A 21,692-nucleotide genomic window follows, 5' to 3' on the forward strand; every position below is an offset into this window, starting at 1 on the left:
AGAGAGAGAGAATGGAGAGAGAGAGAATGGGAGAGAGAGAGAATGGGAGAGAGAGAGAATGGGAGAGAGAGAGAATGGGAGAGAGAGAGAAATGGGAGAGAAGAGAGAGAGAGAGAGAAAGAATGGGAGAGAATGAGAGAGAGAGAGAATGGAGAGAGAGAATGGGAGAGAGTCGAGAGAGAATGGGAGAGAATGAGAGAGAGAGAGAATGGAGAGAGAGAGAGAGAGAGAGAGAGAGAGAGAGAGAGAGAAAATGGGAGAGAGAGAGAGAGAGAGAGAAAATGGGGGAGAGAGCGAGAGAATGGGAGAGAGCGAGAGAATGGGAGAGAGAGAGAGAGAGAGAGAGAGAGAGAGAGAGAGAGAGAAAAAGAGAGAATGGGAGAGAGAGAGAGAGAGAGAGAGAATGGGAGAGAGAGAGAGAGAGAGAGAGAATGGGAGAGAGAGAGAGAGAGAGAGAGAATGGGAGAGAGAGAGAGAATGGGAGAGAGTGAGAGAGAGAGAGAGAGAGAGAGAAAAGTGCAGTAATCCCTCACCAATTCTTGTCTTGTAAAATCATCCATTTCCCATGTCAGCTCACAGTCAAAAAATACAAGGGAACAAAATGGTCTTCACACAGGACAGCGATTGAATGACTGCCTCATTTAAATTCCTAATATGTTCCTTAAAAAACACAACGCGCTCTCCAAAATGTATTTCCCATATGAAAGCTTGTATTGAGACTGGGTTATGAACTTGACCTGTAATTTTAACATTAAAAACCTACTGAATGCCTTGAATCCAACAAGCCAAAGACCTTTCAACTTACTCCAATTATGAGTCTACTATTCTTCGTGCTTACCTCCTTCCCATTCACTCCTCAGCCCGACCAGCTCACGATTACTGTTTCCCTGTCCTAACCCGGTGTCTCCCTCCCACATCTTGCCCCTCGCCTCCTCTCTTCAGCTGACTCCTGCTCATGACTAGGAAGCAGCGAGACAGGAGTCTGGAGCAAGACGTGACAAGAAGGGCAATGAGTGTTAGAGTGAGGGATTTAGGGAATGATGCATAGGAGAAGGAACCAGCAAGAGGGAGGGAGGGAGTCGAAGAGCAGGGAGTAAAGTAGTGGTTTATTTCGATACGGATTGAGCAGGGACAGACACACTGCTTCTTGGCACATGCACAGCAATCAACTCCAAATAAAGGTGGAAACACATCATTATTCTGGAACACCCATTTATTTATAAACCACAATTAAATGTAAACATGCTGTTAGAATGTATGGTGACTAGGGTGGTTTCTGCAGCTCTCAGTACAACTCAGATGTTTCAAACAAATGAGAACATATGCAGATTGCACCAAAATAGATAGTGTAGTGGACAGTGAAGAAGATTACCTCAGAATCCAACAGGATCTTGATCAGATAGGCCAAAAGACCAAGGAGTGACAGTTGGAATTTAATTGAGATAAATGATAGATGTTGCACTTTGTCAAGGCAAACTAGGGCAAACTAGGGCAAGACAGTTGAAGTCTGATTCGATTAAACTAATAAAAATGTCCAGAACCTCCTGCCTGAAACTTTTCCACGTTTCAGTCGTAAACAATGCTGTACACCATTTTTACAGGAATATGATGACATTGTATAATGTGGGAGTAGTTCATACTAAATTTGGGAAATTATGCAGCAATCAAGTATATTATTTCCAATTTCCAACCTGTTCTGATAAAGACAGCACGGCATGTACAAGACTAGGCTATCTTCATCGGTAAACTGAAAGCACGTAGAACAAATTAATGCCATTAAAAAGGGGGTGATTTCAAGTTGGAAGGTTATATGGATGAACATAAACATGAGAAACCTGTTAAAAGGTACGATATATACACAATTGCTATTAGTCAGACAGAATACAAGAAAATAAGGCAAAGAGCTCAGAAAAGAACAAGGAATGCAAGGTGAAATATTAAAAAGGAACACTAAATTATTTTACAAACAAATGAATTAAGAGGCAAAACAAAAAGAAATTAGCAGAAGTGGGAGGTGAGGTAAGAGTGACTTCCCTTGACAGTAAGATAGAATTTGGCTGAACGTGACACTAAGGAGATCTCACAAAATTTAAGTCAATGAGAATCTCGGAGGTCATTCTTAGCATAAAGGAAGACAGCTGTAGAGGTTGAGTGCCAATTATCTCAGTTGAGGCCAATGTGACAGGAGTTCCTCAGGTTAATGTGCTAGGCCCAGCCAGCTTCAGCTATTTCATCTTCCTTCCTTCAATATAAGGTCAGGACTGGCAGTGTTCACTGATGATTGCACAATGTTTGCCGCCACTTAGGACTCTTCAGGTACTGAAGCAGTTCCGTGATGATATGTAGCAAGACCACAACATTCAGCCTTGGGCTGATGTGTACATTGAGTGTCTCTTACCCACATCAGTGCCAGGCAAAGACCATCTCCAACAAGAAAGAATCTAAGTATTGTTCTTTGACATTCAATTATATTCCATCGGCCACTTCTTTGCTCACTCTCCTAGTCTGTCTAAATCCTTCTGCAGCCTCCCTGTCTCCTCAAAACTCCCTTACCCTCCATTTCTCTCTGTGTCATCTACAATACTGTATATGGTCTGCTGCAGGTCAAAAGACAGCTGACATCACTTCCTCCAAAGCAATTAGCAAAAGACCACAAATATTAATTTGACCAATGGAACATTTATCCCAAGAAAGAACAGAATAGGTACCTCACTGCAGAGTTTCTGATGGAAAAGAATACTATCCTAAAATGGCGAAGAACACAGATGAGAAAGGATCGAAATTAAATTACAGCAGCTTGTTCAGCTGATGGATGGCAAGAGGCCAGGGCTGCATTTAACTCATCGGGCAAAAGTGAAGACAGTGGGGGCAAGAGTCCACAGAATATCAAGAAGTGCTGTCGGAGCGTTGTATAAAAAGTGCAAAAGCAAACTCCCACGAATGCTGGAAATCTAAAACTGCAACAGAAAAGGCTGGAAAGACCCGGGAGGTCTGGGAGCATCTGTGAGAACACAAACAGAGTGAACACTTCAGCTCTGTGACCAGCTACTGATCTGAAGCATAAACTCTCAGTCTCTCCACTGCCCTGGTCCAGAAAGGAGGACCAGATGACACATAGGAGAAGATAGCCTGGCTTCAATCCTACCGAAGAATGTCAAATGCAGTGTCCAACTATCAACGGTCTTGGTATTGCTAACCTGCAGGAATAGGACTGGGACAGGGACAGGGACAGCAGGTCTAACTCACTCACTTCTTGGGAGATAACTAACAGACAAAAAAGAGAGAAATATGTAAAGCATTGCAGAGCTTCAGGGATGGAACCCTCCTTAATGTACAAAAAGTTCCAGTTCCTACAAGGTCAAACGGAGTCCATCCACATTTGAGACTGAGCACAAACGCTGCCATGAGACAGGAGAATGAACAACATCTTCATATCCTGATGTGTGGGAAACAGCACGGAAACTGCATCAATCAATCAGGAGAAGCCAGAAATCCGATGCTGATTGGGCTACATTCCCAATAACTGTTCCTGTCCCAGTAAACACTGGAGTAATAAAACAGCCTTACACTCCTGAGCAGGGAGTCTCTCCCATTAAAATCACCCAACAGAAATTTGGGACATGTTCTCAACCAGCCTGCTGTTTATTCTACAGCACTGCCTGGAAACCAGCGAGTGTGCAGAGAACTGCCAGCAGCTGAAGCTCCTATTCAACACAACCAACCACACTCCGACGTACACATTATAACACACCGGCATACACACCCACATTCACATCATCATACAGAGAAATACTGTCTGCACACACGTCGCAACACGTGGGGAGGACACAACTGCACGCACATCGCAACACGTGGGGAGGACACAACTGCACGCACATCGCAACACGTGGGGAGGACACAACTGCACGCACATCGCAACACGTGGGGAGGACACAACTGCACGCACATCGCAACACGTGGGGAGGACACAACTGCACGCACATCGCAACACGTGGGGAGGACACAACTGCGCGCACATCGCAACACGTGGGGAGGACACAACTGCGCGCACATCACAACACGTGAGGAGGACACGACTGCGTGCACATCACGACTCGGGAGGAGGACACGACTGCGCACACATCACCACACGTGGGGAGGACACGACTGCACGCGCATCGCAACACGTGAGGAGGACACGACTGCATGCACATCGCAACACGTGAGGAGGACACGACTTCACGCGCATCGCAACACGTGAGGAGGACACGACTGCATGTGCATCGCAACACGTGGGGAGACACGACTGCACATGCATCGCAACATGTGGGGAGACACGACTGCACGCACATCGCAACACGTGAGGAGGACACGACTGCACGCACATCAGCACACGAGAGGAGGACACGACTGCGCACACATCACAACACGTGGGGAGGACACGACTGCACGCACATCGCAACACGTGAGGAGGACACGACGGCACGCACATCACCACACGTGAGGAGGACACGACGGCACGCACATCACCACACATGAGGAGGACACGACTGCGCGCACATCACCACACGTGAGGAGGACACGACTGCGCGCACATCACGACACGTGAGGAGGACACGACTGCACGCACATCACCACACGTGAGGAGGACACGACTGCGCGCACATCACCACACGTGAGGAGGACACGACTGCGCGCACATCACCACACGTGAGGAGGACACGACTGCGCGCACATCACCACACGTGAGGAGGACACGACGGCACGCACATCACCACACATGAGGAGGACACGACTGCGCGCACATCACCACACGTGAGGAGGACACGACTGCGCACACATCACCACACGTGAGGAGGACACGACTGCACGCACATCGCAACACGTGAGGAGGACACGACTGCGCGCACATCACCACACGTGAGGAGGACACGACTGCGCACACATCACCACACGTGAGGAGGACACGACTGCACGCACATCGCAACACGTGAGGAGGACACGACTGCGCGCACATCACCACACGTGAGGAGGACACGACTGCACGCACATCGCAACGCGTGAGGAGGACACGACTGCGCGCACATCACCACACGTGAGGAGGACACGACTGCACGCACATCAGCACACGTGAGGAGGACACGACTGCGCGCACATCACCACACGTGAGGAGGACACAACTGCACGCACATCACCACACGTGAGGAGGACACGACTGCACCCACATCGCAACGCGTGAGGAGGACACGACTGCGCGCACATCGCAACGCGTGAGGAGGACACGACTGCGCACACATCACCACACGTGAGGAGGACACGACTGGGCGCACATCAGCACACGTGAGGAGGACACGACTGCACGCACATCACCACACGTGGGAAGGACACGACTGCGCGCACATCACCACACGTGAGGAGGACACGACTGCACCCACATCGCAACGCGTGAGGAGGACACGACTGCGCGCACATCGCAACACGTGAGGAGGACACGACTGCGCACACATCACCACACGTGAGGAGGACACGACTGGGCGCACATCAGCACACGTGAGGAGGACACGACTGCACGCACATCACCACACGTGGGAAGGACACGACTGCGCGCACATCCCCACACGTGAGGAGGACACGACTGCACGCACATCACCACACGTGGGAAGGACACGACTGCGCGCACATCCCCACACGTGAGGAGGACACGACTGCGCACACATCGGCACACGTGAGGAGGACAAGACTGCGCGCACATCACCACACGTGAGGAGGACACGACTGCGCGCACATCACAACACGTGAGGAGGACAAGACTGCGCGCACATCACCACACGTGAGGAGGACACGACTGCGCGCACATCACCACACGTGAGGAGGACACGACTGCACGCACATCACAACACGTGAGGAGGACACGACTGCACGCACATCAAAACACGTGAGGAGGACACGACTGCACGCACATCACCACACGTGAGGAGGACACGACTGCACGCACATCACAACACGTGAGGAGGACACGACTGCACGCACATCACAACACGTGAGGAGGACACGACTGCGCGCACATCACCACACGTGAGGAGGACACGACTGGGCGCACATCAGCACACGTGAGGAGGACACGACTGGGCGCACATCAGCACACGTGAGGAGGACACGACTGCACGCACATCACCACACGTGGGAAGGACACGACTGCGCGCACATCACCACACGTGAGGAGGACACGACTGCACGCACATCACAACACGTGAGGAGGACACGACTGCGCGCACATCACCACACGTGAGGAGGACACGACTGCGCGCACATCACAACACGCGAGGAGGACACGACTGCGCGCACATCACAACACGCGAGGAGGACACGACTGCACGCACATCACAACACGTGAGGAGGACACGACTGCGCACACGACTGCGCACACATCACCACACGTGAGGAGGACACGACTGCGCGCACATCACCACACGTGGGAATGACACGACTGCGCGCACATCAGCACACGTGAGGAGGACACGACTGCGCGCACATCACCACACGTGGGAATGACACGACTGCGCACACATCACCACACGTGGGAATGACACGACTGCGCACACATCACCACACGTGAGGAGGACACGACTGCGCACACATCACCACACGCAAGTAGGACACGACTGCGCGCACATCACCACACGTGAGGAGGACACGACTGCGCACACATCACCACACGTGAGGAGGACACGACTGCGCACACATCACCACACGCAAGTAGGACACGACTGCGCGCACAAGACGACTCGGGAGGAGGACACGACGACACGCACATCATGTGAGGAGGACACGACTGCGTGCACATCACATGTGAGGAGGACACGACTACACGCACATCACAACACGTGAGGAGGACACGACTGCGCGCACATCACAACACGTGAGGAGAACACGACTGCACGCACATCACAACACGTGAGGAGGACACGACTGCGCACACATCACCACACGTGAGGAGGACACGACTGCGCACACATCACCACACGTGAGGAGGACACGACTGCGCACACATCACCACACGCAAGTAGGACACGACTGCGCGCACAAGACGACTCGGGAGGAGGACACGACGACACGCACATCATGTGAGGAGGACACGACTGCGTGCACATCACATGTGAGGAGGACACGACTACACGCACATCACAACACGTGAGGAGGACACGACTGCACGCACATCACAACACGTGAGGAGGACACGACTGCATGCACATCGCAACACGTGAGGAGGACACGACTGCATGCACATCACATGCGAGGAGGACACGACTGCGCGCACATCGCAACACGTGAGGAGGACACGACTGCAAGCACATCGCAACGCGTGAGGAGGACACGACTGCACGCACATCGCAACGCGTGAGGAGGACACGACTGCACCCACATCGGACACGACTGCACGCGCATCGCAACACGTGAGGAGGACACGACTGCACGCGCATCGCAACACGTGAGGAGGACACGACTGCACCACATCGCAACACGTGAGGAGGACACGACTGCACGCACATCGTAACGCGTGAGGGGGACACGACTGCACGCACATCGCAACACGTGAGGAGGACACGACTGCACGCACATCGCAACACGTGAAGAGGACACGACTGCACCCACATCGCAACGCGTGAGGGGGACACGAGTGCACCCACATCGCAACGCGTGAGGAGGACACGACTGCACGCACATCGCAACGCGTGAGGGGGACACGACTGCACGCACATCGCAACGCGTGAGGGGGACACGACTGCACGCACATCGCAACGCGTGAGGGGGACACGACTGCACGCACATCACATGAGGAGGACACGACTGCACCCACATCGGACACGACTGCACGCACATCGCAACGCGTGAGGGGGACACGACTGCACGCACATCGCAACGCGTGAGGGGGACACGACTGCATGCACATCACATGAGGAGGACACGACTGCACCCACATCGGACACGACTGCACGCACATCGCAACGCGTGAGGGGGACACGACTGCACGCACATCGCAACGCGTGAGGGGGACACGACTGCACGCACATCGCAACACGTGAGGAGGACACGACTGCACGCACATCGCAACACGTGAGGAGGACACGACTGCACGCACATCGCAACACGTGAAGAGGACACGACTGCGCGCACATCACCACACGTGAGGAGGACACGACTGCACGCACATCACCACACGTGAGGAGGACACGACTGCACGCACATCACCACACGTGAGGAGGACACGACTGCGCGCACATCACCACACGTGAGGAGGACACGACTGCGCGCACATCACAACGCGTGAGGAGGACACGACTGCACGCACATCACCACACGTGAGGAGGACACGACTGCACGCACATCACCACACGTGAGGAGGACACGACTGCACGCACATCACCACACGAGAGGAGGACACGACTGCGCGCACATCACCACGCGTGAGGAGGACACGACTGCGCGCACATCACCACGCGTGAGGAGGACACGACTGCGCGCACATCACCACACGTGAGGAGGACACGACTGCGCGCACATCACCACGCGTGAGGAGGACACGACTGCGCGCACATCACAACGCGTGAGGAGGACTCGACTGCGCGCACATCACAACGCGTGAGGAGGACACGACTGCGCGCACATCACCACGCGTGGGAAGGACACGACACGCGCACATCACCACACGTGAGGAGGACACGACTGCGCGCACATCACCACACGTGAGGAGGACACGACTGAGCGCACATCAGCACACGTGAGGAGGACACGACTGCACGCACATCACCACACGTGAGGAGGACACGACTGCGTGCACATCACAACACGTGAGGAGGACACGACTGCGTGCACATCACAACACGTGAGGAGGACACGACTGCACGCACATCAGCACACGTGAGGAGGACAAGACTGCGCGCACATCAGCACACGTGAGGAGGACACGACTGCGCGCACATCAGCACACGTGAGGAGGACACGACTGCGTGCACATCGCAACACGTGAGGAGGACACGACTGCACGCGCATCGCAACACGTGAGGAGGACACGACTGCACGCGCATCGCAACACGTGAGGAGGACACGACTGCACGCGCATCGCAACACGTGAGGAGGACACGACTGCACGCGCATCGCAACACGTGAGGAGGACACGACTGCACGCGCATCACACGTGAGGCGGACACGACTGCGCGCGCATCACACGTGAGGCGGACACGACTGCGCGCGCATCACACGTGAGGCGGACACGACTGCGCGCGCATCACACGTGAGGCGGACACGACTGCGCGCACATCACACGTGAGGCGGACACGACTGCGCGCACATCACACGTGAGGCGGACACGACTGCGCGCACATCACACGTGAGGCGGACACGACTGCGCGCACATCACACGTGAGGCGGACACGACTGCGCGCACATCACACGTGAGGCGGACACGACTGCGCGCACATCACACGTGAGGCGGACACGACTGCGCGCACATCGCAACACGTGAGGAGGACACGACTGCGCGCACATCGCAACACGTGAGGAGGACACGACTGCGCGCACATCGCAACACGTGAGGAGGACACGACTGCGCGCACATCACCACACGTGAGGAGGACACGACTGCGTGCACATCGCAACACGTGAGGAGGACACGACTGCGTGCACATCGCAACACGTGAGGAGGACACGACTACACGCGCATCGCAACACGTGAGGAGGACACGACTGCACCCGCATCGCAACGCGTGAGGAGGACACGACTGCACGCGCATCGCAACGCGTGAGGGGGACACGACTGCACGCACATCGCAACGCGTGAGGGGGACACGACTGCATGCACATCACACGTGAGGAGGACACGACTGCGCGCACATCACACGTGAGGCGGACACGACTGCGCGCACATCACACGTGAGGCGGACACGACTGCGCGCACATCACACGTGAGGCGGACACGACTGCGCGCACATCACACGTGAGGCGGACACGACTGCGCGCACATCACACGTGAGGCGGACACGACTGCGCGCACATCACACGTGAGGCGGACACGACTGCGCGCACATCACACGTGAGGCGGACACGACTGCGCGCACATCACACGTGAGGCGGACACGACTGCGCGCACATCACACGTGAGGCGGACACGACTGCGCGCACATCACACGTGAGGCGGACACGACTGCGCGCACATCACACGTGAGGAGGACACGACTGCGCGCACATCACACGTGAGGAGGACACGACTGCGCGCACATCACAACATGTGAAGAAGACACGACTGCACGCACAACACGTGAGGAGGACACGACTGCATACACATCGCAACACATGAAGACGACACGACTGTGAGCACATCACAACACGTGCGGAGGACATGACTGCACGTACATCGCAACACGTGAGGAGGACACGTCTGCGCGCACATTGCAACACGTGAGGAGGACACGACTGCGCGCACATCACACGTGAGGCGGACACGACTGCGCGCACATCACACGTGAGGAGGACACGACTGCGCGCACATCACACGTGAGGAGGACACGACTGCGCGCACATCACACGTGAGGAGGACACGACTGCGCGCACATCACAACATGTGAAGAAGACACGACTGCACGCACAACACGTGAGGAGGACACGACTGCATACACATCGCAACACATGAAGACGACACGACTGTGAGCACATCACAACACGTGCGGAGGACATGACTGCACGTACATCGCAACACGTGAGGAGGACACGTCTGCGCGCACATTGCAACACGTGAGGAGGACACGACTGCACGCACATCACAACACGTGAGGAGGACACGACTGCACGCACCTCGCAACACGTGAGGTGGACACGACTGCACGCACCTCGCAACACGTGAGGTGGACACGACTGCGCGCACAGCGCAACACATGAGAAGCACATGACTGCGCGCATCACAACATGTGAGGAGGACACGACTGCGCGCACATCACACGTTAGGCGGACACGACTGCGCGCACATCACACGTGAGGAGGACACGACTGCGCGCACATCACACGTGAGGCGGACACGACTGCGCGCACATCACACGTGAGGCGGACACGACTGCGCGCACATCACACGTGAGGCGGACACGACTGCGCGCACATCACGCGTGAGGCGGACACGACTGCGCGCACATCACGCGTGAGGCGGACACGACTGCGCGCACATCACGCGTGAGGCGGACACGACTGCGCGCACATCACGCGTGAGGCGGACACGACTGCGCGCACATCACACGTGAGGCGGACACGACTGCGCGCACATCACACGTGAGGCGGACACGACTGCGCGCACATCACACGTGAGGCGGACACGACTGCGCGCACATCACACGTGAGGCGGACACGACTGCGCGCACATCACACGTGAGGCGGACACGACTGCGCGCACATCACACGTGAGGCGGACACGACTGGGCGCACATCACACGTGAGGAGGACACGACTGCGCACACATCACAACATGTGAAGAAGACACGACTGCACGCACAACACGTGAGGAGGACACGACTGCATGCACATCGCAACACGTGAGGAGGACACGACTGCACGCACAACACATGTGAGGAGGACATGACTGCATACACATCGCAACACATGAAGACGACACGACTGTGAGCACATCACAACACGTGCGGAGGACATGACTGCACGTACATCGCAACACGTGAGGAGGACACGTCTGCGCGCACATTGCAACACGTGAGGAGGACACGACTGCACGCACATCACAACATGTGGGGAGGACACAATTGCGCACACATCACAACACTAGGATTACATTTCTGCACATGCATTACAACATGTAAAGAGCACATGTGTGCATGCATGTGAGGAATACGCACCTGCATGCACATTACAACATGAGGATTACACATCTGCAGGCATATTACAACACGAGAACAGTACACATCTACACCCACATTGCAACACATGGAGTACATGTACAGCATAAAAATGACATACAAAGTATATGTATGGAAAATTTTGTGGAGCTGATTGTGGTCAGATGTGGCAGAGTCCTGTAGAAATGACCACTCTGTTATTTTTCAGACTTGGGCCCGGGTACAAGTGGAGAATGAGGTAAACGTTGACAGCGTGGGTTCCACAGTAGCCTCCCCAGCAGTCAGAAATGACCTGCTCACATCTGGCAACAGAGGAGATCTGCAGAGATCTGGCAGTCAATACTCACTCAATGTCCTGGGCAGGTAGCTATGGTCATTCTGAGGGTGGTTGTGAAGACTGGTGACTGGTCTGGGATCCACTGGCGGAGAGACGGACCTTGGCATGGGGCTGCAGCTTGTCACTTCACATGCATGCTCTTCCTGAGGAAACACAAACCCACACATGAAGACAGTTTCCACAGCTCAATACAGCCAAGTGCAACTTGCCAGTGCTTCTGATGATGATCGCTCCTAGACTGCCTGCAGAACACTGTCTGGTTAACTGTTAGCCCACATCAATTACCCACAAGGAACGAAGCAACCAAGGGTTACCTGACAATAGACGACCTATCTCAGCACCAACCAGTCAAATGATCAGGGCTTCCTCTGATCTGGGGGTGGGGGAGACCGAGCTGATGAATGTCTATTTACATTCTAATAATATTAGCAAGTGGTAGCAGCCCCATGCCACAAAGAGTGGGTTACAGTCACAGAAGGCCACAATGATGGCTGAAAGCAATCGAGAGTGTAGCTTGCCTCCACTAAGCCACCTCAATTCTGTCCATAAACCTACAGCTCCACGTTCCGAACAATGTTACTCCAATCTGAGACAGCCTCACCGTTTCCCCACTCAGCTTCCACAGCCCCAAGCTCTGAGTGGGCCCCCAAGATCGCCTCGCTGGAACAAGCCAATTAGGAAGTGGTCTCCAGGAAAATGGTGCCGCTGCTCTCATTCACATCACAGACAGTGTCAAGGCCCCAGATTACATAGAAAATAGCAGCAGGGGTCAGCCATCTGGCCCACCAAGCCTGCTCCACCATTCAATAAAACCATGGCTGATCTTTTCACGGCCTCATCTCCACTTACCTGCCCACTCACCATAACCCTTAATTCCTTCACTGTTCGAAAATCTAGCTCTGTCTTAAAACAAAATTCAACAAGGGACCCTCAACTGCTTTACTGGGCAGGAAGTTCCACAGATTCATAACTCTCTGGGTGAAAGCATTCCTCCTCAACTTAGTCCTAAATCAGCTTCGCCTCATCTAGAGACTATGCCTTCTAATTCTATTGTCACCCACCATTCTTTTATATGTTTCTAGAAGATCCCCCCCTTCATTCTTCAAAATTCCAATGGGATATAGTCTCAGTCTACTCAATCTCTCCTCATCAGCCAACCCTCTCGACCCCAGAATCAACCTCCTCTGCACCCCCTCTAGTGCCAGTACATCCTTTCTCAAATAAGACCAAAATCGTGCACCTCACCAGCACCCTATAGAATGGTAGCATAAGCTCCCTGGTTTTAAATTCCATCCCTCGAGTAGTAAAGGGCAGTATTCGATTTGCCTTCTTAATTACCTGCTGTGATCATCTATGACAAAACAGCCAATCAGCATACCCCTCCCCAAACATTTCACAAGCTGAAACACAGGCGCTAATAACATAATGGTCATAGAACATAGAACAGCACAGCACAGTACAGTACAGCACAGCACAGTACAGGCCCTTCAGCCCTCAATGTTGTGCCAAACTTTATCCTACTTTAAGATCAAAACAACTGACACACCCTTCAATTTACTATCATCCATGTGCTCGTCCAGCAGTCACTTAACCATCGCTAATGTTTCTGACTACTCCCACCGCTGGCAGTGTATTCCACACACCCACCACTCTCTCTGTGTAAAGAACCTACCTCTGACATCTCCCCTATACCTTCCTCCAATTACCTTCCAATTATGCCCCTTGCAACAGCTATTTCTGCTCTGGGAAAAGGTCTCTGGCTATCTCCTCTATTTTTGCCTCTAATTGCCTTGTACACCTCTATCAATACCTCTCTTCCTTCTTCGCTCCAATGAGAAAAGCCCTAGCTCTCTCAACCGTTCTTCATAAGTCACTACTCCAGTCCAGGCAGCATCCTGGTAAATCTCGGCACCCTCTCTAACATTTCCACATCCTTCTTATGATGAGGTCACCAGAACTGGACACAAGTGTAGCCTAACTAGGGCTCTACAGAGCTGCATCATAACCTCACAGCTCTTAAACTCAAGCCCCCTGCTAATGAAAGCCAATATACCATATGCCTTCTTAACAACCCTATCAAGTTGGGTGGCAACTTGGAGGGATGTATGGACGTGGACCTTAAGATCCCTCTGTTCCTCCACACTGCCAAGAATCCTGCCTTTAACCCTGCATTCTGTATTCAAATTCCACCTTCTAAAATGAATCACTTTTATAATTTTCCAGGTTGAACACCAACTGCCCAGCTCTGCATCCTGTCAACGTTCCACTGCAATCTACAACAGCTCTCCACACTATCCACAACTCCACCAACCATCGTGTCATTAGCAAATTTACTAACCCACCCTTCCACTTCCTCATCCAAGTCAATTATAAAAGTCACAAAGAGCAGAAGTCCCAGCAGAAAACCACTGATCACCGAGCTCTATTCTGAATACCACCACCCTCTGTCTTCCACGGGCCAGCCAATTCAGTAACCAGACAACCAAATTTCCCTGTATCCCATGCCTCCTTACTTTCTGAATGAGGCTACCATTTTGTGATAATGGATTAATAATTCAGAGTGAAAACCTCAGATCCCACCATGGCTGTGGCAGAATGTGAATTCGGTTTCAAAAGTTCTTCTGGCTCATTAACGTCATTTACAGAAAGAAACCTATCCCTCAGTCACAGGACAGATTCTGTGAATAAACCATCCCTGAGGGTCAATAAATACCATCAGTGACCACATCCCAAGACATAATTAAAGACCTTGATGAATTTTGTTACATGCATTCGTGGGTCATGGACATTGCTGGCAGCATTTCTTGCTCATCCCTAGTTGCCCCTTGAGAAGGTGATGGTGAGCTGCCTTCTTAAACTGCTGCAGTCCATGTGCTGCGGGTTGACTCAAAATGCCCTGAGGGACGAAATTCCAGGATTTTGACCCAGCAACACTGAAGGATTGATGATATATTTCTAAGTTAGGATGGTTAGCGGCTTGGAGGGGAACTTGAAGGTGGGGGATGTTCCCATGTGTCTGCCACCCTTGTCTTTCTAGATGGAAGTGGCCGTGGGAGATGCTGTCTAAGGAACCTTGATGAATTTCTGCATCTGGTAGAGACTACTGCCACTGTGCATCAGCAGAGGGAGTGAGTGTTTGTGGACGTGATGCCAATGAAGTAATTTACTTTGTCCTGGATGGTATCAAGTTTCTTGAGTGTTGTTGGAGCTGCACCCATCCAGGTAAGTGCGGAGTATTCCAACACACTCCTGACTTGTGCCTTGTAAATAGTGGACAGGCTTTGGGCAGTCAGAAGATGACTTAATCAGTGCAGAATTATTGGTGAAAGATAGTGTTGGAGAAATGAATGGGAGTGGAAGCAAATAAATGCCCAAGGCCTGATAATCTGCATACCTGAGTACTAAAAGAGATAGCAATGGGAATAGTGGGTATATTGATTGTCATCTTCTGAAATTCAGTAGGTTCAGTATCAAGGATGCCAAACTTTAACCCACTGTTTAAAAAAGGTAGGGAGAAAACAGACTGGTTAGCTTCACATCAGTAGTAGGAAAAATACTGGGCTATATTACAAAGGATATGATAACAGGTCACTTCAAAAATACCACCAGGATTACAAATGTCAAACTGGATTTACGAAAAAAAAAATTAGGTTTGACAAACTACTGGGGAATTTTGAGGAAGTAACTAGAAGAATAGGTGAGGGAGGATCAGTGATTGTGGTGTATTTTGATTTTCAGAAAGCTTTGATAAATTTCCACACAAGTGTTAGTGGGTAAATTAAAGCACATGGAAATCAGTGGTAATATACTGACTTGGATTAAACAGGAGTCAAGAATGTGGTGCTGGAAAAGCACAGCAAGTCAGGCAGCATCTGAGAAGATGGAGAATCGACATTTCAGGCATAAATCCTTCATCAAGAACGAGGCTTGTAGACCGGGGGAAGGGGGGAGCTAAGAGATAAATGGGATGGGGGTGGGGCTGGAGGGAAGGTAGCTGGGAATGGGATAGGTAAATGAAGGCGAGGGTAAAGGTGATATGTTGGACAGGAAGGTGGAACAGATAGATGGGAAAGACGACGGGCAGGTCAAGAGGGCAGTGCCAAGTTGGAAGATTGGGACTGGGATAGTGTGGGGGAAGGGGAAATGGGGAAAATGGTGAAATCCACATTGATCCCGTGTGGTTGCAGAGTCCCAAGGTGGAAGATGAGGCATTCTTTCTCCAGACATCAGGTGGTTAGGGTTTGGCGATAGAAGATGCCCAGGACCTGCATGTCTTTGGCTGAGTGGGAGGGGAAGTTGAAGTGTTCAGCTACAGGGCAGTGGGGTTGCTTGGTGCGGGTGTCCCAGAGATGTTCTCTGAAATGATCCATAAGTAGGCGTCCTGTCTCTTCAATGTATAGGAGACCATATCAGGTGTAACAGATACAGTAGATGACATTGGTGGAGGTGCAGATAAATTTCTGTCGGACATAGAAGGATCCTTTGGGGCCTTGGACAGAGGTAAGGTGGGAGGTATGGACGTAGGTTTTGCACTTCCTGCAACGGCAGGGGAAGGTGCTGGGAGTGGGGTGTGGGCTGGTGTTGATCTGACAAGGGAGTGGTGGAGGGGATGGCCTCTCTGAAACGCTGATAGGGGTGGGGTGGAAAATATATCCCTGGTGGTGGGATTGAGTATAGGTTAGTAGGCAGGAAATAAAGTAGGTATACATGGGTCACCTTCAGAGTGAAAGGCAGTGTCGAATGGGGTGCTGCAGGAATCAGAGTTTGGATGCCAGCTACTAACAATATACAGCAACAACATGAATGAGGAAATGAAGTATCATATTTCCAAATTTGCTGATGACACAAATCGTGAGCAGTAAGGAGGAAATAAGCAGCTTCAGGGTGATTGAGAAATACTGACTGGAAGGATAAATGCATGGCAGATGCAAGAATAATATGGATACAAGTGAGGTTGTCCACTTAGTAGGAAAAACAGATGGCACAGTTTCATTTAAACAGTTGTAGATCAGGAAATCTTGATATGCAAAGGGACCTGGGTGTCCTTGTACAACAGGCAATGAAAGTAAACATGGAAGTGCAACGAGCAGTTAAAAAGGAAAATGGTGTGTTGCCTTTCACTGTGAGGGTTTGAATTCAGAAGCAAGGAAGTCGTCGTACAACTGTGTGGGGCCTTGGTGAGGCCACACTTGGAGTATGGTGTGCAATTTCAAAATCCTTACCTAAGAAAATATATACTTACCATCGAGAGGAGTTCAACAAAGGTTCATGAAACATACTCCTGGCAGATTATTGTATGAGGGCAGAATACGTGGACTTGGCCTGTATTCACTTGAGTAGAGAGGATGAGGGGAATCTGATTGAAATGTATAAAGTTTTAACTGGGGCTGGACGGTTAGGGCGTGGGAATGATTTTACCCAGGCAGGGAATCCACAACAAAGGGTCATCTGCTCCTGATAGGAGGTCTGCCTTTCTGGACTGAGATGAAGTGAAGGTTCTTCACCCAGAGGATGGTGGACCTGACAGATTCTCTCTCTCTCAAGGTGGCAGAGACCAGGTCACTGGGTATATTTAAGAAAGAAATATAAGTTTCTTGAAGCGAATGACATTAAGGAATATGGGGAGGAGAGTACGGCATTGAGATAGAAAATCAGCCAATTGATGAGCTGAATGGCCTACTCCTGCTCCTTTTTTTCAAAGTTTCTGTGATTCTATGAAATTCTAGCCTCTGGCTTTCTCTTGTAGCCATTATATTTATATGGCTGGTCCAATTCAATTCCTGGTTATTGGTAACTCCCAGAATGTTAATAATGGGGCTTTCAGTGATGGTAAAACCACTGAATGTTACAGGGAGATGGTCAGTGTCTGGCATGAATGTTGTTTGCTACTTGTCAGCCCACGTCTGGATATCATTCAAATCTTGTTGCATTTGGACATGTACTGCATCAGTATCTGAGGGAGCGGTAAATGATGCTGAACATTGTCCAATCATCAGCGAACATCCCCACTTCTGACCTTTTGACGGAGGGAAGGTAATGGATGAAGCAACTGAAGATGGTTGGGCCGAAGACACTACCCTAAGGAACCCCTGCAGAGATGTTTTGGGGCGGAGATGACTAACCTCCAACAACCACAACCATCTTCCTATGTGCTAGGTATGACTCCAACCACCACAGAGTTTGTTCTCCGATTGCCATTGACTCCAGTTTTGCTAGGATTCCTTGATGCCATACTCAGCCTTGATGTCAAGGGCTGTCACTCTCACTTCATCTCTGGAATTCAGTTTTTTTTGTCCATGTCTAAAACCAAAGTGAATGAGGTCAGGAACTGAGTGGCCCTGACAGAACCCTGACTGGCATCGCTGAGCAGGTTACTCCTTTACAAGTGCTGTTTGATCATCCAATTGATGATCCTTTCCATTACTGTGCTGGTGTTTGACAGTAGACTGACCCTGGGCTGGGCAGGTGTTGGACAGGTTGGAAGTGTAGGTGTTTGGGAACAGGACATACCTGGGCAATTTTCCACTTTGTCGGTTTGATGCCATTTTGGAACTGTACTGGAAAAGCTTGGCTAAGAGAGTGGCAAGTTCTAGAGCACAAGTCTGCAGTACTACGGCCGGAATATTGTCAGGACCCATAGTCTTTGCAGTATCCAATAGTTTCAGTTGTTTGCTGTTCTCATCTGGAGTGAACAAAATTAGTTGATACAGAAAGGTGGGCACTGCAGAGGGTAGAGTGCTCTATCTGTCTTCCAACTCCATTTTGATTTAGCTCCCTCTCTGTCCCTACCTATTCCTTACCTTTAGTGTCTATATTGCCAGTGCGAGGGCATTGCACATAATTTCAGTAATAGGAAGTACGGGTCAAAAATAACACTCAGTTGTGCACAAGAGCACTTCTGGATATGGAAAAAGCAAAAACCAAAATGGGTTGATGGCTCTTGTGGTAGTGTCACCATCTCTGAACCAGGAGACCTGGGTTCAAGTCCCACGTGCTCCAATCACACATTGCAATATGTCTGGACAAATTAGGGACTGAGCTGAGGAAACATTCCTTCACTTAAAGGGCTGTGAGTCTTTCAAATTCTCAACTCCAGAGCGTTGTGGTTGCTCCATTGTTAAATATGGTTAAGGCTGAGACAGACAGATTATTCAGGGAATCAAGATATATGGGGAATCGAAGCCCATCTTCTCCAAGTGTAATCAATGCTCTTGTCAGTGTCATTGGAAAACCAAGATGACCTGTGCAGTTGATGTTTTTTTAAATGTTCTTTTGTCCTGGCTGGGTCAGTGTTTATTGCCCCATCTGATTGTAGTGAGCCACCTTGTCCAGCCGTCATAGTTTGGTCCCAGTTGCTTGTTTGTAGATTAGTGACCATAGCACCATTGGCTCGGAAAGTCACCCCAAGGTATGGATAATCACCAATGACATAGTCAAGGTATCACCAGACGCTGAGGCCTCTGCTATGGATGTTTGAGATTCCCCTAAGACAACAAATGCATTCTGCATGCACAGCAGTGTGAAAGTATAAATACCATTGCATTTACATAGCACCTTTCACCTTCTCAAGGCATCTTGCTATTGCTGGTTAAAAAAGTGCAGCAGCCAGAAAGATCCTCAACCCCCCCCCCCCCCCCCCCCCCCCCCCCCACAGCAATAAGACAACACAAGAACTCCCCCATCCCAGGGAAAAGACCTTGTCTACTTATTCTATCCATGCCCCTCATGATTTTATAAATCTCTTCCCTGAGGTGAGAGAGTCCATAACTAGAGGGCATAGGTTTAGGGTGAGATGGGAAAAATTTAAGAGAGACCTAAGGGGCAACCTTTTGACACAGAGGGTGGTGTGTGTGTGTGTGGAATGAGCTGCCCGAGAAAGTGGTGGAGGTTGGTACAGTTACATTTAAAAGGTATTCAGATGGATATGTGAATAAGAAGGGTTTAGAGGGATGTGGGCCAAGTGCTGGCAAATGGGACTAGATTAGTTTAGGATACCTGGTCGGCATAGACGAGTTGGACCAAAGGGTCTGTTTCCGTGCTGTACATCGCTATGACAGATTGAATAATCTGTTATTTGACCAGGAGAACGAACACCCCACCTTGACCCCCCCCAATGCTCCAACTTGCTCATGTTACACTTCCACACCAGCAGGTTGTTCTGGTGCTGGTCAGAGTCAAAGGAGGTGTGCTGTGACCGAGACTGAGCAATGAGCTTGGGCACTGGTCAGGTTTAGATGAGGAGCTGGATGTTCCTGCTCAGAGGCTGCTCTCAGTTTGACTCCCCTATTGCAGCTCCCAGGCTGGGTTCCTGGGCAGTTCCTCACCACTCCCCGCCCAATTTCTGTCTCAGGGACAGCGCAGCCCTCCACATTCATTCCTTTCAAAAGCATCAGAATACTTTAACACCAAAGTAGAGGTCACACGTCAACCTGGCCTGAAGTGAGCGAACAGTCCCCAGCCCAGGGATTGACGTGATGACACCGTCCTGCTTTGATTTATTGCTGCATTTCAGCCAGCTCCAAGTCGGGGGGGTAGTGAGCGGGGGATTTACGAGGAGGGGGGGGAGTAAGCAGAGAGTGGAAGGTTTGGGGAAAAGTGGAGGGACTCTCTGTTGGTGATGGGAGAGGGTTGTGGGGGTAACGATGGGATGGAGGTGAATAGGAGGGGGGTAACGGGGGGAGGTAATGCGTGTTAAGTGTCGCTGGGAGAAGTTGAGCAGCTTTTCCCAGCGGTGTGCACACCTTCCCTGCTGGCTCTCGCTCTGTGCAGAAGCGGCTCTCTCGCCGTGTCTCCCATCCCCAGGCGCCTGCACCCTCTCCCGGAAGAGTCCTGTTCCCCGGGGGAGGGGGGCTCGGACAGGCGCTTACCTTGAGCCGGGCACGGCGCTCACAGTCTGTCATGGTGTATGGGCAAAGGAGGAGCCTGCTGCCGGGGCTCCGAGAGTCTCCCAGCCCCGCTCCGCTCCGCTCACATCGCCCGCTGCGGAATCCTTCCGGGAAACAAAAACGAAAGCGCCGGATCTGGAGCCGAGGGAGGGTCACTTCCTTAGGGAACGGCACTGACTCAAACTCCAAACAGGTCCAACTGGTCCCGTCTGCCTCTAAAATAACCATCTGAGGGAGGAATGAACTTACTGCAGATTGAAACAAGAAGTAACCCCCCCCCCCCCCTCCTTTAGTTTTTTGCACAGACTGAGATGAGAATGCTGGGTGGTCCTGTGTATTAGACTAACCGTGGGCTTTTCTAGTTTTTTTGTCCAGGTAGGCGGGCGAGTGGTCAAATTTAACACCTTGTGGTGAATCAGCCACCAGACCTCAGTAGGCAGCGATAAAATTAATCATTGTATCCCATGTTAATAAAATCAAGAACCTTTTCCCCCAACATTACACTCAATACTCCTCCCACTGAGAGAGAAGTGGAAAAGGCAGGAGTCCTGGGCAGAGTGTGTGTGAACAGAGAGATAGGCCCATATTCCTCTAAACCTTTCC

At 51.5% G+C, this 21,692-nt stretch overlaps 1 protein-coding gene across 2 annotated transcripts in view; it reads right to left on the reverse strand.

The window, feature by feature from the left end:
* The window catches only part of LOC140467221 (transcription factor ETV7-like), an 80,184-nt gene extending 58,847 nt beyond the window's left edge, over nucleotides 1-21,337 (reverse strand). For both annotated transcript variants that reach the window (XM_072563445.1, XM_072563444.1), the window contains exons 1-2: nucleotides 21,072-21,337; nucleotides 12,215-12,347 (exon numbers count right to left, since the gene is read on the reverse strand). In XM_072563445.1, coding sequence (XP_072419546.1) covers nucleotides 12,215-12,347; nucleotides 21,072-21,317 — 379 coding nt within the window. In that variant the 5' untranslated portion in view covers nucleotides 21,318-21,337. The remainder of the gene's footprint in view (nucleotides 1-12,214; nucleotides 12,348-21,071) is intronic.
* Between the last annotated feature and the right edge of the window lie 355 nt (nucleotides 21,338-21,692).

This window comes from Chiloscyllium punctatum, chromosome 45 (genome assembly GCF_047496795.1).
Source record: "Chiloscyllium punctatum isolate Juve2018m chromosome 45, sChiPun1.3, whole genome shotgun sequence".
Lineage (NCBI taxonomy): Eukaryota > Metazoa > Chordata > Chondrichthyes > Orectolobiformes > Hemiscylliidae > Chiloscyllium > Chiloscyllium punctatum.